Below are 15,662 nucleotides of genomic sequence, written 5' to 3'. Positions count from 1 at the left end.
ACGCAATACCAAATAGTTTGGATGATTCCTGCTTTATAGAATAGCTTGATATTTGGTAGTGATAAATCCTTTCCTTGCCACTTTTTTTATGTTATTTCCCCTGAAATATTTGACCTTCTGTTATGCCAGATATCTTTAACCTTCTGGTTCTCTGTTACATTTCTAGAATATTTTGTATTTCTTCCCTTTATACATTCTGTGTTCCGGTTAAACTAGCTTCCTATTGATACACAACATTCCAATGATTACTTCCTTGTGTTATACCAGCAATATCTTACATCTAGAATGTACTTGCTCTTTATCTTTGCCTTAAAATCCTTAGATTTTCTTTGAGCAGATGCCTTCTGCTTTCATGAGGCCTTTTTTTAATTCTCCAAGTTATTGATACTCTCTCCTTTATAAAATTATTTTGAATTACTTTGTATTTATTTATTTTTGTACATTATATCACCACTCCCCAGAATGTAAATTCTTTGAAGTTACTGAATGTAAATTTCAGTAACTTATTCAGTCTTTGTCTATATGTCCCCATCTTCTAGCACAGCCTTGAACATAATGGACATGAATAAATAACTATTTATTGATGTGAACTTTAGAGATTTTATTTCACCTCCCTTTCCTTGCAAAACTCATAACATCCCTATTCTTTGCCAGAACTGAGAGCTTTTTCTAAAACATTCAGGCTTTCTGTTCCTACAGCAAAAATTCCATTCCTATCCAGAACTTTCACATGTTTCCAATTCTATCCTAGAGCTGCTCACTCCATTCACCTCTCAATGAGGTTTTTGTTTTCTATAACTGGACTATAGTTCTGCTGAAGAATCCATCTGAATTCAGTCTTGGAAAATCAGGACAATGGTTCGTTGTAGGAGTGTGGAACTCTCATTCTTTTTAAACTTCCCTGTTTCCTCTTTGGGGAATGAAACTAGTAAGAATCAACAGGATGCAGAGCCATGACCCTTTGCTGAGAGGTTGCAGATTCCCACTAAACTAGGGGTCATTCTTCTTGCTAAAGGATATTTTTCTCTCCAGTAGATGGGGCAAGAATACAATCTTTCCAGAAAGCAGTAGTACTTACGGTTTTAAGATGTGAGCTCCCCAATAATTGGGGAAAACCCAGGAAGCAATATACGCAAAGAACCACCAGGAAAGAGGCAGAGATAGCACATGTTTTGCCCCTCTAGTCTTCTTCTTTTTGCCCTTTCATGTCAACTTCAGCTTCTTTTTAGACCCAACCTTTCACCAGGCAGAATGGAGCACAGTTGTTGGCAAATATTGACAGAGGTCAATAGCATGGCCCAAGGACTAGATCTGTGAAATGAAGCTAAACTTGGGGTACAAAGGTGATGGTCAACCATTGCTTCAGTATTCCCAGAAATCAGGTATTTCCAGAAACTAGATTATTTCCCCAGTGGACTTGGCTGCTTTTCTATTTCTTCATATTTCTGCAAAAGCTACCATTCACTTCAGATCTTGTTTCCTGCATTTGCTCATTTTTCTTCTTAGCAGGATGCTTTCTTGGCATAAGTGATTTTTAGAGTTCCCTTCTAGTAGACCCAAAGGAAACAGAGATCTGATCTGGTCCTATATAGTAACAGAACATCTGTTCTATTATATAGCAGGTGCCTTGGCTGGGATCCCAATTCTGAACCGACCAGATGAAGTCTTGGCTCATGCTCTGCATTTTGGCTTCATGGCTGCTTCCTGTCTCAGTAGGTAAGTTTATTTCTTTTCAAGCTCTGCTGATGGGAAACTTTAGATCAGACTTGTATATAGAAGGATCTGCCCAAGGTTTCTTGCTTTGCAACATCACAGCATTTGGAACTTCTGTGCTATATAGGAATTTAGTAAATATTAAGTAGCTCTGTCTCAAGAGGCAATTCCAGATCATTTATCTCCCTTCTCTGAGATGGGGTAGGGGAAGAAAAAAGGAGTAGAATTGAAATGCTGCTTCCAAGATCCTGGATGGCCAGCTGATTTTAGCCAGGTTGGGAGGACTTTTAAACTGAATTCAGTAAACATACTGATGCTCTTTTGATGGTCATGAAAACAGAAGATTAGCCTAGATTTAGAGAACTACTATAGAAGGGAGGGCTAGGGTATAGGTGTGAGATAGATTGAATGGATGCAGACATAAATCAGCATCTAAAATCTCAGTCCAGGGGAAGCCAGGCTGCAGAGCAGTGTAAAATCCCAAGGAAATTCCTCCTTCCTGGATCAGGAGAAAAGGAATCTTGAGTGATGTCTTTCCCCCTTCTCTCTCACAGATCATTGTTTCGATCCTCCTTCAGTCAACTATAGCATTCTTGTAGCAACAGCTACAGAAGACAGGTTTCTGGTGACTTACAGCTGTATCAGGGGCTACCACCTGGTAGGAAAAAGAGAACTTTTCTGCAATAAAACATCCTTGGAATGGGACTCCCCTGTACCTACTTGTCTCTGTGAGTTTGCTTCCCCTGCTTCCATACTTGGACTTAGTCAAAAAAGCTAACAGAAAACTAGTCTAGCTAGAAGAGACTATAAGAAATTATATATTACTGCTTTTAGACAAACTGTACCCAAACTGAACAAGAAAATATTGTATTTATATTTATTGTATCTGGATCTCTATTTTAAAAGATTTCTAAAGATGAAAATTCAGTAAATGGACATATAGCAGAAAGTCAATAGCTATTCAGTTATTCAAATTAAGTAGATCTTTTAATAATAGTCTTCATTACCTTGAACTAAATATGTTTTTCTAATTTAAGCTATATCTTTTCTGAGAGGAGTTCATTGTAGAGATAATAAACAACTACCATTGCCTTCCCCCCCTCTATCAGCCAACTATTTAATTAAACACATAATATATGCTGAGAATTGTTGTGGACCCTAAGGATACAAAGCCAAAAATTTTTTAACTGTATTCTTAAGGAGAATATATTTTACTGGATAAAGAGAAGGGAGGACAAAGACAGGTAAAGTTATACAAAATATATACTAGCTGAATAGTAATTTTAGTGCAGAAGGACTATTTGGCTGAGAGATCAAGAATGAAAGCATGTAGGAGAGAGCCCTTAAATTGAGTTTTGAAATGAACTAAGGACTCTAAAATTGGGAATGAAAAGGGAGTGCATTCCAAGTCTAAGGGAGGATCTGTCCTCCCTTATGGTTATGGAGAAAAAATATGCAATGTTGTATATAAGAAACATCAAGGTGGGTTTGTTTGGCTGGAATGAAGGAAAGATGTAATTAGCTTACAAAGATGTTATAGGCAGATTAAATTTAAAGGATTTTAAATGTCAAACAGAGGACTTTTCTGCCAAATTATACTTGTGCATGCTTTTCAGTAGAAAACAGGCCATTTCTTTACAGATCTTCACAGATTTCTGGAAACAGACTCACCACATCTTTGTATGGGTTGATAGAGAGTAGGCAGAATATATTTCACATACACTAAAGATAGCCCTTCATTGGTAAGTCTTCCTTTTCCCATGTATTTGATTCCAAGAGCCATGGAGAGCCACTGGACCTTTCGAAACCAGGATGTAACACAGTCAGACAACCTTAAGAATATTTCTTTGGTCACTATATGGAGGATTGATTGCGGGGCAGGAGACTTGAGGAAAGAGGACAAAATAGGATACTACTGCAATAGTCCAGATAAAGGATGATGAAGCTCTGGTTGATGAAGGTGGGTGCTCATGAGTAAAAAGAAAGAGACAGATGCTAGAAATGCAATAGAGACAGTTAGCAAAACTTGGCAGCTGTTTGGATATCCAAGGGGACAGTCAGAGAGAGTGAAGATTTATTAATGTCTCCAAGATTTCAAATCTGGATAACTGAAATGATGGGAGAGCCTAAACTAGAGTAAATTAGTCTAAATGAAACCAACTTTATAAGAATATAAGATGATAGATTTAAAGCTGGAAGAAGTCCAGCTTTAGAAATCTCTTTAACCTTTCCTTTCTGAAACCTGGCTTAGACTTTATGGTCATTTTTTTTTTTTTTTTGTTCTTCTGGCTCCCTCAACAGGTTTTCCTCTATATAGGAGAATACACAAGGATCTGTGATTTCTTCAACTTGGAGAATTCTTTTCACCAATGCAGATTCAATGTAGATAGTATTATTCAGTGACTTAGGAAATATATATTAGGGGTTTGCCCAAAGCTGAATGGCATTAAGTGCCTTGTCTGTTCCCATAGCTATTAAGTGTCAAAGACAGATCTTCCTGACTCTAAGTTCTATTACACCATAATGATAGACTCCAAGACAATTTTCTTGAACCATTTCTTGTATTATTGTGTCAAGATGTTTGGGTTTTTGGGTGGTCACAGCTTTTAAGTAGTCTAATTTTTCTTATATTTTCTCTTCTCAATCTGTTCTTAGATTTTTTTTTTCTTATAAGGTGTTTCACATTCTGTTCTATTTTTTCATTCTTTATATTGTTTGTTATTTCTTTAGTCTCTTATAGCTTTTTTGGCTTCCCCTTGTCCAATTTTAATTTTGAAAGAGTTATTTTTGTCTTTAAGACTGTATCTTGGGGTGGCTAGGTGGCACAGTGGATAGAGCACCAGTCTTGCAGTCAGGAAGATCTGAGTTCAAATCTGACCTCAGATATTTAACACTTCCTAGCTGTGTGACCCTGGACAAATCATTTAATCCCAATTGCCTCAGGAAAAAAAAAAAGACTTTATATCTTCCTTTTTCTAGTTGCTTAACTTTTTTTCATAATTTTCTTGTTTTTCTTGGATTTTTTTTTTTTTTTTTAGTTTTTCCTCAATGTCTTTCATTTAATTTTTAAATTCTTTTTTGAATTCTTCTATAAATTCTCTCTGGACAGGGAACCATTTAATATTACTCTTTGGGGCAGAAGAAGCTTTTTTTTTAATCTCAGTGTCCTCCTCTAAAGATGAGCCCCAGTCTTCCCTATTCCCAAAGTGAGTTTCTATAGTTGACTTCTTTCTTTTTTTGCTGATCATTTTTTTTTCAATAAGAAATATTAATGTAAGCACTTCTGATCATGGGGTGGAGAATGGTGTCTCTGACTTCAATTCAGCTCTCCTTTCTGACCTAGAACCTCAAACTGAGAGCTCCCCTTTCCTACAAGTACCAGCAGCCAGCAGCATCCCTGCCCCAATGCTTCTGCACTCCCATGTGCTGGTCAGGATCGCATCTTAGCAGCACAGGTGGACCTGGCATTCCTAATCAGCAGAGGCTCACTCAGTCTTCCCATATTCAGACTCCAGTCTCCTCAGGCTGCCCAGGAGGTGAAAGTTCCTGTGATTCCTCCTGAGATTCCAGTCAAACCCAGCTAGCCCCACAGGTCCCTAGTTGAGGTTTCTGCGGAGCTCACCTGGAGGTGTTTGCACTTTACACTAATCTCCAGCCTGGGGTCTTTCTTCTGATCTTCTTGGGTTGTACTAGGCAGACCCCTGCTCTGCCCCAAATCTTCTTGATTTTTCACCAGTCTGTGTTCATCCTGAGGCACAAATTTCTTTTGTTTCTGGAGAAAGTTTGAAGAGCTTGAAATTTACTGACCTACATTGCTATCTTCCCAGAATTCTCTCCCACCATAGTGATTCTGTGCCTATGCAGATAACAAAAATATCAGAATAACAGAATTATGAGGGCAAAAATTCCTTAAACATGGAGTCACAGGCTCTGGATTTATGTTCTAACTATGATATGTTACTAGTATAGTGTCTGGCACATAGTAATTATTGTATGTAATGTTAACTATTGTTATTTTTTTATCTGCATAGTGGGGACATATTTACACTAGCTACTTCACAAGGTTGTTGTGAAGTGAACTTTTTTAGCTTTATAAACTGCTATATTAATGTTGTCATATTATTATCATTAAAAATATAATCAGTTAACAAGACTCTAAAAGTATATCAGTGCCGACATAGCAAAATACCAATTCTATTTCAGTCAATGTTAGAATATTGGAAAATACTTTGTTTGATTTCTTTTATTTATAACTATAATTACTGGTTTATATTCATTGTGTAGTCCATTAAAACTAGCAGGTTCTCTTCTCCCTTATTTTTGCTGAGCTAGACTTTCTTTCTTTCTACTTCTCTGCTGCTTGCTTTTAGTTCCTAAGCATATTCTTGCTCTTATTCTTACTGAACTTGAATAGTTATTCCCTAGTGCTTTTCATCTTGCTTCCAAAGAAACTAGAAGCCTTCTCCTAAAGAAACTGGATGGGCTTGTCCTTAGTTTCTCTTCACTTTCTTTGGTAAAACAATTTCAGAGCCCCTGACTGTTTTCTCCTTTAGTGGGTCACTGTCCTAACCCTGTGTTGGTTAATGGTCAGCTGAATTCCTCAAAACTGGAACCTGTTTCTGAGAAGGAAGTAGTCTCTTTTAAATGTGACAATGACTATATCCTGAAGGGCAGTAATTGGAGTCAGTGCCAGCAGAACCACACCTGGACACCTCCTCTTCCAATTTGTATAACAGGTAAGTTCAAGAGAGAGAGAAACATGGCTATGGGGTAGGAACATCTCTCAATACCTGCCATTTGCCATGACACTTTCTTTTACCTTATATCTGAGAGGATAAACAATAGTTTTATAAGGAGCTAAGCAGGCATTCAGTCCCAGAATAATCAGAGAGACAGAAAATTTCGAAACAGGATCTCTTGGCTGAGTTTCTATCCCTACTATTCTTAGGTAATTTTCTGCTGCCCCCAAAACAGGGGCCAGGACAAGGGAATTTTTTCCTTCAAAGACTGCACCTCTTGGATTGATAGCTTGTTTTATTTCTTGTATTATCACTTTCCTACGTGGGCAATAAACTTACTACATACAGTAGATACCCAGGCAGTTGTAGCAACAAACTATTTTTACTACAGTTTGAGAGAATCTTCACCTACAAGTCTACAAGTTCAAGTCTATGCAGTCAAATTAACTTCTACCAGGTCCAAAGAATAACTCCATCTCTTTTAAATTTTCAATTCTCCACCCTTTCTTTGTTAAACAACAGAATATGACTCTAACTTAAACACTTGAGGTCTTTTTCATGCTAATTCAACCCATACCAAGGTGGAGTTCTCCTCAGTTCTATAGATCCATAAAGAAACAGGAAAACTGATTCTAAGCTTTTAAAAACATACTATATGTTTGGTTTTTATATTATCTTCACTTCTAGATATATCCCTTCATTGTGTGTGTATGTGTGTGTGTGTGTGTGTGCGTGTGTGTTCAATAAATGTTTAGTAAATAAATAAGTTAATGAGTGAACAACTAATAACTGCCTCTGCAATGAGGCTTTCCTTCTTCTGGTTCAAATATAGTTCCAAACATGGATATAGCACACAATTCACATGAGTTTTGGGGAAGGAGTTTTGATGCATGAAAAACTGAGAACATTTTTTGCTCCCATGTAAAAATTTAAGAAAGGAAAGTGTGATGAGTCTGGGTAACTCCAGTGCCTAGAACTGTTCTCTTCTCCCCAGTGGTATTTTATTTTTTCCAAACATGTAAAAGTAGTTTTTAACACTCACTTTTACAAAACTATGCTCCAAAATTTCCCCCTTCTTATCTTCCCACTCCCCAAGACAGCAAGCAATCTAATATAGGTAAAACATGTGCCAACTTTTCAAACATATTTCCATATTTGTCATGCCATACAACAAAAATCAGATCAAAATAAAAAAAAATGTCATGAGAAAGAAAAGAATAAGCAAACAAATAAAAAGGTGAAAACACCATACTTCTATCCACATTCAGTCTCTTTATTTCTTTCTCTGAATGTAAATGGTATTTTCCATTAGAATTGCCTTTTGTAGCTCATTGTAATGTTCACTCTGGCATCTTTTTTCCCCTTTAAGGACAATGTGAACCTCCCACAAAGCCAGATCATGGCCATTTTAAAACAAGAGACTTCAATTCAGGATCAAATGTTAGTTTCCACTGTGATAATGGGTAAGTCAGACATCAGGATTCTAGCCCATTATGGCTGATGATAGCAATAATAAACTTTCATTTTCAAACTTAAGAGTTTGTGATTGGTTGATTGGTTTTAGAGATCCATCTTCATAACAATCTTGTAGAATGTGAAATACCATCATCCCTATTTTACAAATGAGGATTCTGAGACACACAGAGGCTTTTATTTGTGACTTTTACATGGTCGGTAACATGGTCCTTGTGTTAGAACCAGGACTGGGATCCAGCATCTCTTAACTCCTATAACAATTTGCTTTCTCCTCTTCTGTGCTGTTTTACCCAAGAAACAGTAATACCAGCCCCCCAAGCATTATTTATTTATCCCTGCCAGGTCAAGATTCATCCATCTGGGGCTTGTAAAGGGATTGCCCAAAGACAAACATTAAGTTCATATCTAAACTTAATTTTATCCCAGTTCTTTCTTGTCTCAATCATATCTTCTTCTCTGAGTGCCTATGTGGCCTCATTGGCATCAAATGTATTGGAAAAAATAATGGGCTTAAAACCAAGAGCGACTTGGCTCCAAATCCTTCCTCCATTATTTACTAGCCATCTGACAATTGGAGAAGTCACTTAATCAATCATTCAGAAAATATTTATTAATTACCTGTTATACATCAAACAAATATGCTGGGTTATTTTGAGGGTTAAGGGATTTCAGTGGTGTTCTTATTCTGTTACCCACACACAAAAAAACATTTCCACTATAACATAGCTGTGGTCATTTAGACTCTGCTTGAAAATCTTCAGGGAGGGAGAAACCAATACTTCTCAAAGGTGGTGCAGCTGATGGAGTGCTGAATTCCAAGGCAGGAAGAACTTAGTTCAAATTTGGCCCCAGACATTTACTATCTATGTGACCCTGGACAAGTCATTTAATTCTGTTTGCCTCGGTTTCCTCATCTGTAACATGAATTAGAAAAGGAAATGGAAAAGCATACCAGTATCTTTGTTAAGAAAATTCCAGTGAACAGATGATATGGGTAGATGCCTGAAAAAATGGTTTCTGTCTCCATTCTCATTCATATGAAACAAAAGGTTTTGCAATTGTCAATGTTGAAAAATTACCCATGCTTTTTTCTTATAAATAAAAAGCTATAATAATAATAAAAAAAGAAAACCCCAAATGGGGTCCCAAACAGCCAGACACAAATGAAATGGCTGAAAAAGAGCAACAAATTCATCACTAGAGATAAATAATATGAACAAATACAAAGAATAAAATAAGTCCTTGACTTGTATTCCAATGTGTATATGTACAATGCATGTGTATCTCTTCCTCAGTGGAGGAGACAAGTACAAATAAAACTTACATAGCATAAATTTGTAATAAAAACATCATTAACCAAGTTGTTAAATAGAAGGTCATTTGGGAAGGCACTTGCAGCTTCGGGGATCAAGAAAGGCTTTTTGCAGAAGGTAGTATCAGAGCTCCATATTGGAGGGAGAGAGGATTCGAGGAGGAGGAGGGAAGGTGATACAGATATGATTGATAGAGCAAGGATGGTAAATGGAATATTGTGTGCATGAATACAGAGAATACTGGTTGACTGGACTACAGAATAGAGGGAAAGGATAATGTCTGATAATACTGGAAAGAAAGTTTGGGGCCAGATTGTGAAGGATTTTGTTTATTTGTTTCTCCTTTATTCTCAAAGCCAACCATGACTTCGGGGAGGAGATGTCATGACAGGCAAATGAATTGGATTTAAGTGAGGGAGGACTATGCAAAATCATCATTCTCACTTTCTCCTCCAGAACTATCTGGATCCAATGGAGAGTATAGATCTGGACAACTGGAGATGGCCCTAGATGCAATGGGAGACCTTGGCCTTTTTAAGCTAACGTCTTTAACAGGTCTCAATTTGACTGAGGTAACATCCATTCAGTACTTAAGGCTAAGAGTATATATTTTATTTTAGAGACAATAGGAAGTAACTGTAGCTGATTAAGTAAGTTACATCTGAAGTTAAGAGAAATTGCCTTTTTAAAAAACTTAGTATTGATATTTAGTTATTTAGTATAAAAGATTTATAAACATTGCAATAAATACAATGTTTACAAATCCATCTTGAAAAATATGTGTTATGGACCCGACTTGAAACAAGGTACTAAGTGGAATTGAGGAGACAATGGTTAAATCTAGTTTAGCCTTGATTTAATCCTATAACAAATAATGCTTTCCTAGTGATATAATGATTGATTTATACTCAGTGTGGAGCATATAAGCAGGGACTGAGAGCCACAGAGGAGAGAGCTAGAGGCAGAAGCAGAGAAGACAAAGGACTGGCAGCAGGAGCTTAAGCTCTCAGAACCAAGGGGAGAAATTCAATTCAATCTTTAATCTTCCTGGTGGCTGCCCAGCCCCAGGAAGGAGATAATAAAGGATTTGTACTTTAACACCTAGCTGTTCTTGTGGTGATTATTCTACTGAAATGAAGGCTACTCCCAGAGACCCCCAGGGAAACCAAACCAAGAAGAACATTACAGATACATCTTAGATTGTTTATTTTGGTTTCATATTCTTAATTGCTTTCTCCAGCAATTTATTTATTTCTTTGTGTATTATAACTGTCAAACTCACCAGCTGGGTAGGGCATGAGTAGGTGATGTAGTGGGGAATAACTGAAGGCAGAGAAACTTACAAAAGAGACTATTATGGGGCAACCAGGAGGCATAGTGGAGAGAGCACCAGCCCTGGAGTCTGGAGGACCTTAGTTCAAATCCAACCCTAGACACTGACTATCTGTGTGATACTAGGCAAGTCTCTTAAATTTGATTGTCTCCAAATATTTTTTTAAAAGAGATACTATTGCAATAATCTATGGAGACATGAACTAAAATATGTGGAGGGAAGGGGTTAGATATAACATAAGATATTGGTGTAGAGAAAGCAAGATTTGTCAGTTGATTGGACATTAGGGCTGAGAAAGAGTGAAAAATCAACAATGTTTCCACAGAATTGAACCCAAGAGACTAGAAGGATGGGAATAGAGTTTGTTTCCTTATCTGTAAAAAATGGGAATAATGACACTTGTAGTCCCAGGGTTCCTAATCATTTGTGTGTGTGTCCTAAATCCTATTCAAAGTCCAGTGTAGTCCATGGAATCTTTTTTTCAGAATAATGTTTTTGAAGGCATTAAATAAAATAGGACTCCAACTATATATTGGAAACCAGTTACATAGAAATAGTTACCAATTAAAAAAAAAAAAAACAAGTTCTTAAAAATAACAAACAAACCAAAAAAATAAGTTCCTGAACTTCAGGTTAATATCTGGTATTTTCTTCATACTATTGTTATATGAAGCACTTCTAAACCTTCAAGTGCTATATAAAGGTTGGTTGTTGGATAATGAACTCTCTCTTGCCCTTATATCTAATTACATTAGATCAACTCCACCTACAATTTTTCTCTATTCCTATTTTAAAACCCACTGGGTTTTGGGGTTCCATTAAGTTTCCATTTCTTGACTAAGGAAATTTCTTCTTTTTTTAAAAAACTTTTTATTGACAGAACCCATGCCAGGGAATTTTTTACAGCATTATCCCTTGCACTCACTTCTGTTCCGATTTTTCCCCTCTCTCCCTCCACCCCCTCCCCAAGATGGCAAGCAGTCCTTTATATGTTAAATAGGTTACAGTATACTGAGGAAACTTCTAGATCCTACTTTATTTCCAGAGAAAAGATGATAATTGTGTCTTGAGTGTGTTCATGGATTGGTCAAGCCTATCTTAGTAGCTGAATATACTTGCTATATTCTGCTATACATATTTCCACAATCATCATGCTGCACAAAAAAAATCAGATCAAAAAGAAAAAAATGAGAAAGAAAACAAAATGCAAGCAAACAACAGCAAAAAGAGTGAAAATATTATGTTGTGATCACACTCAATTCCCACAGTTCTCTCTCTGGGTACAGATAACTCTCTTCATCACAAGACTATGGGAACCGGCCTGAATCATCTTTGTTGAAAAGAACCACATCCATCAGAATTGATCATCATATAATCTTGCTATTGCCATGTACAGTGAGCTCCTGGTTCTGCTCATGTCACTTAGCATCAGTTCATGTAAGTCTCCAGGCCTCTCTGCTGATCATTTCTATAGAACAATAATATTCCATAACATTCATGTATCATACAAGTTGTAGGATAATAATGTAATGGAATACTGTTGTGCTGTAAGGAATGATAAAGGGAATGATTTCAAAAAAATGTGAAAAACCCTGGATGAACTGATACAAAGTGAAATATACAAAGCCAGGAGAACAATCTAAATAGTAATAGCAATATTGTAAAACTGGGCAAGTGTTGAATCTCAGTTTTTTCAACTGTAAAATTAGGATGATAACACCTACTTCCCAGTGTTGTTTTAAAGATAAGATGAGATAATATTTATAATATTATATACATATATATATGTATATAACTTAGTACTTAATATAGTATTTAGCACATAGTTGATATATACATGCTTATTTCTTCTATAAAACAATCCATGTTGTACAGCATCCAAGATATGTCTTGAGTTGCAGAGGGACTTTCTACAGACTTTTTTCCTCTCAAAGGATACGGAGACCTCTACTGTCACTAAATGTGGCTGTCATTTCATTGTTGGTTCAGGTACCAGTTAATTGGGTCCCAAAGCCTACAGTGTATGGAGGGGGAATGGAGTGATAAGCCCCCCATTTGTCAAGCCAACAGGGAGGCTCCAGTGGAAACTAAGAAGGAGTCGGTAAGTAATAGCTTTATCTTGTTGTCTTTGAGTAAAGTGGAGCTTGTAGATAACATGGGCTCAAATATAGAGCAATCCCTACAACCCAAGATTTCTAGGTGGTTCTCTTTAAGAGTGTCCCCAAAATTGCTTTTATGATGATGAGCACTTGGGATATTATGGTTTTCCCAGCCGTAAGTGAAAAATGATGAGAATAAATTCAGAATAAACATCTAACTTCCTATGGGTACTATGAAGTTAGTCTAAAAAAGCCTAATGCTTCTTGCTTCTGAGTTGTTTCTGTCCTTCCTGGCCCTTCTGAAGACCTTTCCACTATCCTATTGTACATAGGCAGTATTATCACAAACAACAACTTGTAAATAAATGCCCTTTAAGCTTGCAATCTAAGTGACACTGTGAAAATACTGACCATAAGGTCATAGATTTCAAGTTGGAAGAGAACTTAGAGGCCATCTTGTCCAACCCTATTATTTTACACATAACTAAACTAAGGCTCAGAGAAATTCAGTACCTTCCAGAGAAATTCAGTACCTTCCTAGTCACACAGGCAATAAGTGGCAGGATTCAAATCTACATCTTCTGATACTATACCACACTTCTACAAAGATATCTAGACTCTACAGGAACTTAATAAAAGGCATTTTTTTTTTCCTTTTGGTTAAAAAAAAAAAAAAAAACTTTTGCAATTTCCCTTATAAATGTTCTTATTATGTGTCTGAAGAAGTCACTCCTTCTCCCTGAGCAAATCCCTTCTCTTTGGGTCTCATTTTTTCCATCTAAAATTTAAAAAAAAATTGAATTTGCTGATTTCCAAGGTCTTTTTACAACTCTATTATTACATAATAACAAGAATCCTTTTGAGATCTCCTGAACTTCCGAGTCTCCCTTTAAAGAGTTTTTCATTCACTGGTGATTGTAGTGTTATTGTCCAGTCATTTTTCAGTCATGCTCAATTCTACTTGGGATTTTCTTCACCAAAATACTGGAGTTGTTTGCTATTTCCTTCTCCAGTTCATTTTACAGATGAGGAAACTAAAGCAAATAAAACTAAATGACTTGCTCAGAGTCACACAGCTAGTAAGCATCTAAGACTGGATTTGAAATAATGAAGATGAGTCTTCTTGACTCCAGGCCCTGCACCCCTATCCACTGCTCCATGTAGGTGTCCTAATGATTAGCTGTTCCTTTTGAATTCTATGTGAACCTCAATACCCTCTCAGCATTGTAATATTTCTTTTTTTCCCAAGTGTACATTTCAGGAAAGAAACAACATTTGTAAAAGTATACAAACATTGATGCAATGTCAAAAAGAAAGTGGAAAAACTCTAGAGGAACTGAAATACTCCCTGGAAATCAAGAAACTTCAGCTGGAAAAAGTAAAAGCTTTCATGAATACAGAAATAAAGAAGAGAAGCTTTTGAATAAACTTTCTTTTTGATTCTGAAATTTATTTACAACTTATCTGACTGTTTTGTTGTTGTGAGCATTATTTTTTTAAAGCATAGACTTTCATTCCCCAACTGATAATTGGTCAAAGAATATTCGAAGGAAGCTTTCAAAGAAATCAATATCATTACAAGAAAAAATCACTATTAATTAAAGAAATGCAAATAAACAATTCCGAGGTACTACCTCATATCTATCAGATTGGCTAATGTGACAAAAAAAAAAAAGGAAAATGACAAATACGTGAGCTGATATAGAAAAATTGGGACACTAAAGCAGTTAGCTGAGTTGTGAATGGATCCAACCATTCTATACCCAGAGGGTTATAAAACTGGGCATACCATTTGATTCAGCATCAGCACCACTGTATCCCAAAGAGATTTTTTAAAGGAAAAGAACCTAATGTATAAAAATATCTGTATTAGCTTTTTTTGTGTGGAAATTGAAGGGAGGCCTATCAATTGGGGAATGGCTGAAAAATTGTGGGATATAATTTTGCCATAAGAAATAATGATCAAAATGCTTTCAGAAAAAAAAAAAAAAACTAGAAAGATCAACCGGTGAAAGTGAATTGAGCAGAACCAAAAGAACATTGTATACAATAATGGATATTGTAATATCACCTTTGAATGATTTAGCTATTCTAAGCAACACAATAATCCAAGACAATTCTTTTTCTTTCTTTCTTCCTTTCTTTATTTCTCCCTTTCCTTTTTTTTTTTTTTTTGTGAAACTAAAGTCACACAAGCTACTAAGTATCAAGTGCCTGAGGCTGAATTTGAACTTAGCTTCTTCTGACTCCAGGACTGGTACTTTTTCTCTACTGTCCCATCTGCCTATTCTATTTCAAGACAATTATGAAGGACTGGTGTCAGAAAATACTATCTACCTCTAGAAAAAAGAATTGATGCAGTCTATGTAAAGACTGAAGCATACTTTTTTGATTTTATTTTTCTTGAGGGGTTTTTTATAGGGAGAGAGAAGTCTTTTCTTTGACAATATGATTAATATGGAAGTGTGTTTTGTACGACCCTGACCAAGTCACTTAACCCTGTTTGTCTCAGTTTTTTCATTTTTAAAATGAGCTAGAGAAAGAAAGACAACCATGCCTTTTGTCTGTACATTGATATTAATGCAGTCATTTTGTAGACTTTTCCCTTGACTGTATTTACTTGACTCTGAAACAGTTGATAGGAGTCTTCAAGTGCCTTAAAGTTTTTTTTTTTTTTTTTTTTGTATTTAAATCCTGACCCAACACCAAGTTGGGTTTATACAGGGAAAATAAGTCCATGGCAGTAGTTGTAAAAATCATCTCTTGGGCTCACTTTTTCTCATCTAGAATTTCCCCCTGGAAAATCCTAGAATATAATTTATACCCAGGTTTCCATTGATGTGTGTCAAGGATTCTCATTTCCTATGCAAGCATTCAAGATTATGATGTTTACTGAGCATAAGATAACATTTACTTCCAAAAGAAAATTCAAAAAACACACAAAGGACAACAGTAATTTATAAAAAGTTAAAATCCAATTCCTTTTCAG

General features: G+C 36.1%; 1 protein-coding gene and 1 long non-coding RNA gene across 2 annotated transcripts in view; one reads left to right on the top strand and one right to left on the bottom strand.

Annotated features, from left to right (window-relative positions):
- Window positions 1-15,662, bottom strand: part of LOC127562624 (uncharacterized) — a 315,428-nt gene that overhangs the window by 88,200 nt on the left and 211,566 nt on the right. The window lies entirely within an intron of this gene.
- On the top strand, window positions 1,641-14,125 carry C4BPB (complement component 4 binding protein beta). Its single transcript, XM_051998496.1, has 6 exons — window positions 1,641-1,716; window positions 2,268-2,441; window positions 6,267-6,449; window positions 7,822-7,915; window positions 12,564-12,675; window positions 13,923-14,125. The coding sequence occupies exons 1-6, from the start codon at window positions 1,659-1,661 to the stop codon at window positions 14,094-14,096; spliced, it is 795 nt and encodes a 264-aa protein (XP_051854456.1). The 5' UTR covers window positions 1,641-1,658; the 3' UTR covers window positions 14,097-14,125.

Source organism: Antechinus flavipes, chromosome 4 (genome assembly GCF_016432865.1).
Source record: "Antechinus flavipes isolate AdamAnt ecotype Samford, QLD, Australia chromosome 4, AdamAnt_v2, whole genome shotgun sequence".
NCBI classification, from domain to species: Eukaryota; Metazoa; Chordata; class Mammalia; order Dasyuromorphia; family Dasyuridae; genus Antechinus; species Antechinus flavipes.
This window is presented reverse-complemented; position numbering and strand designations above follow the sequence as displayed.

Bases quoted from the DNA above. Each gene is read 5' to 3' on its own strand.
- C4BPB (XM_051998496.1), top strand. From the start codon at position 1,659: ATGAAGTCTTGGCTCATGCTCTGCATTTTGGCTTCATGGCTGCTTCCT. The intron at 7,916-12,563 runs GTAAGTCAGACA...TTGTTGGTTCAG, and splicing joins AGTTTCCACTGTGATAATGG to GTACCAGTTAATTGGGTCCC. The intron at 12,676-13,922 runs GTAAGTAATAGC...TTTTTTCCCAAG, and splicing joins TGGAAACTAAGAAGGAGTCG to TGTACATTTCAGGAAAGAAA.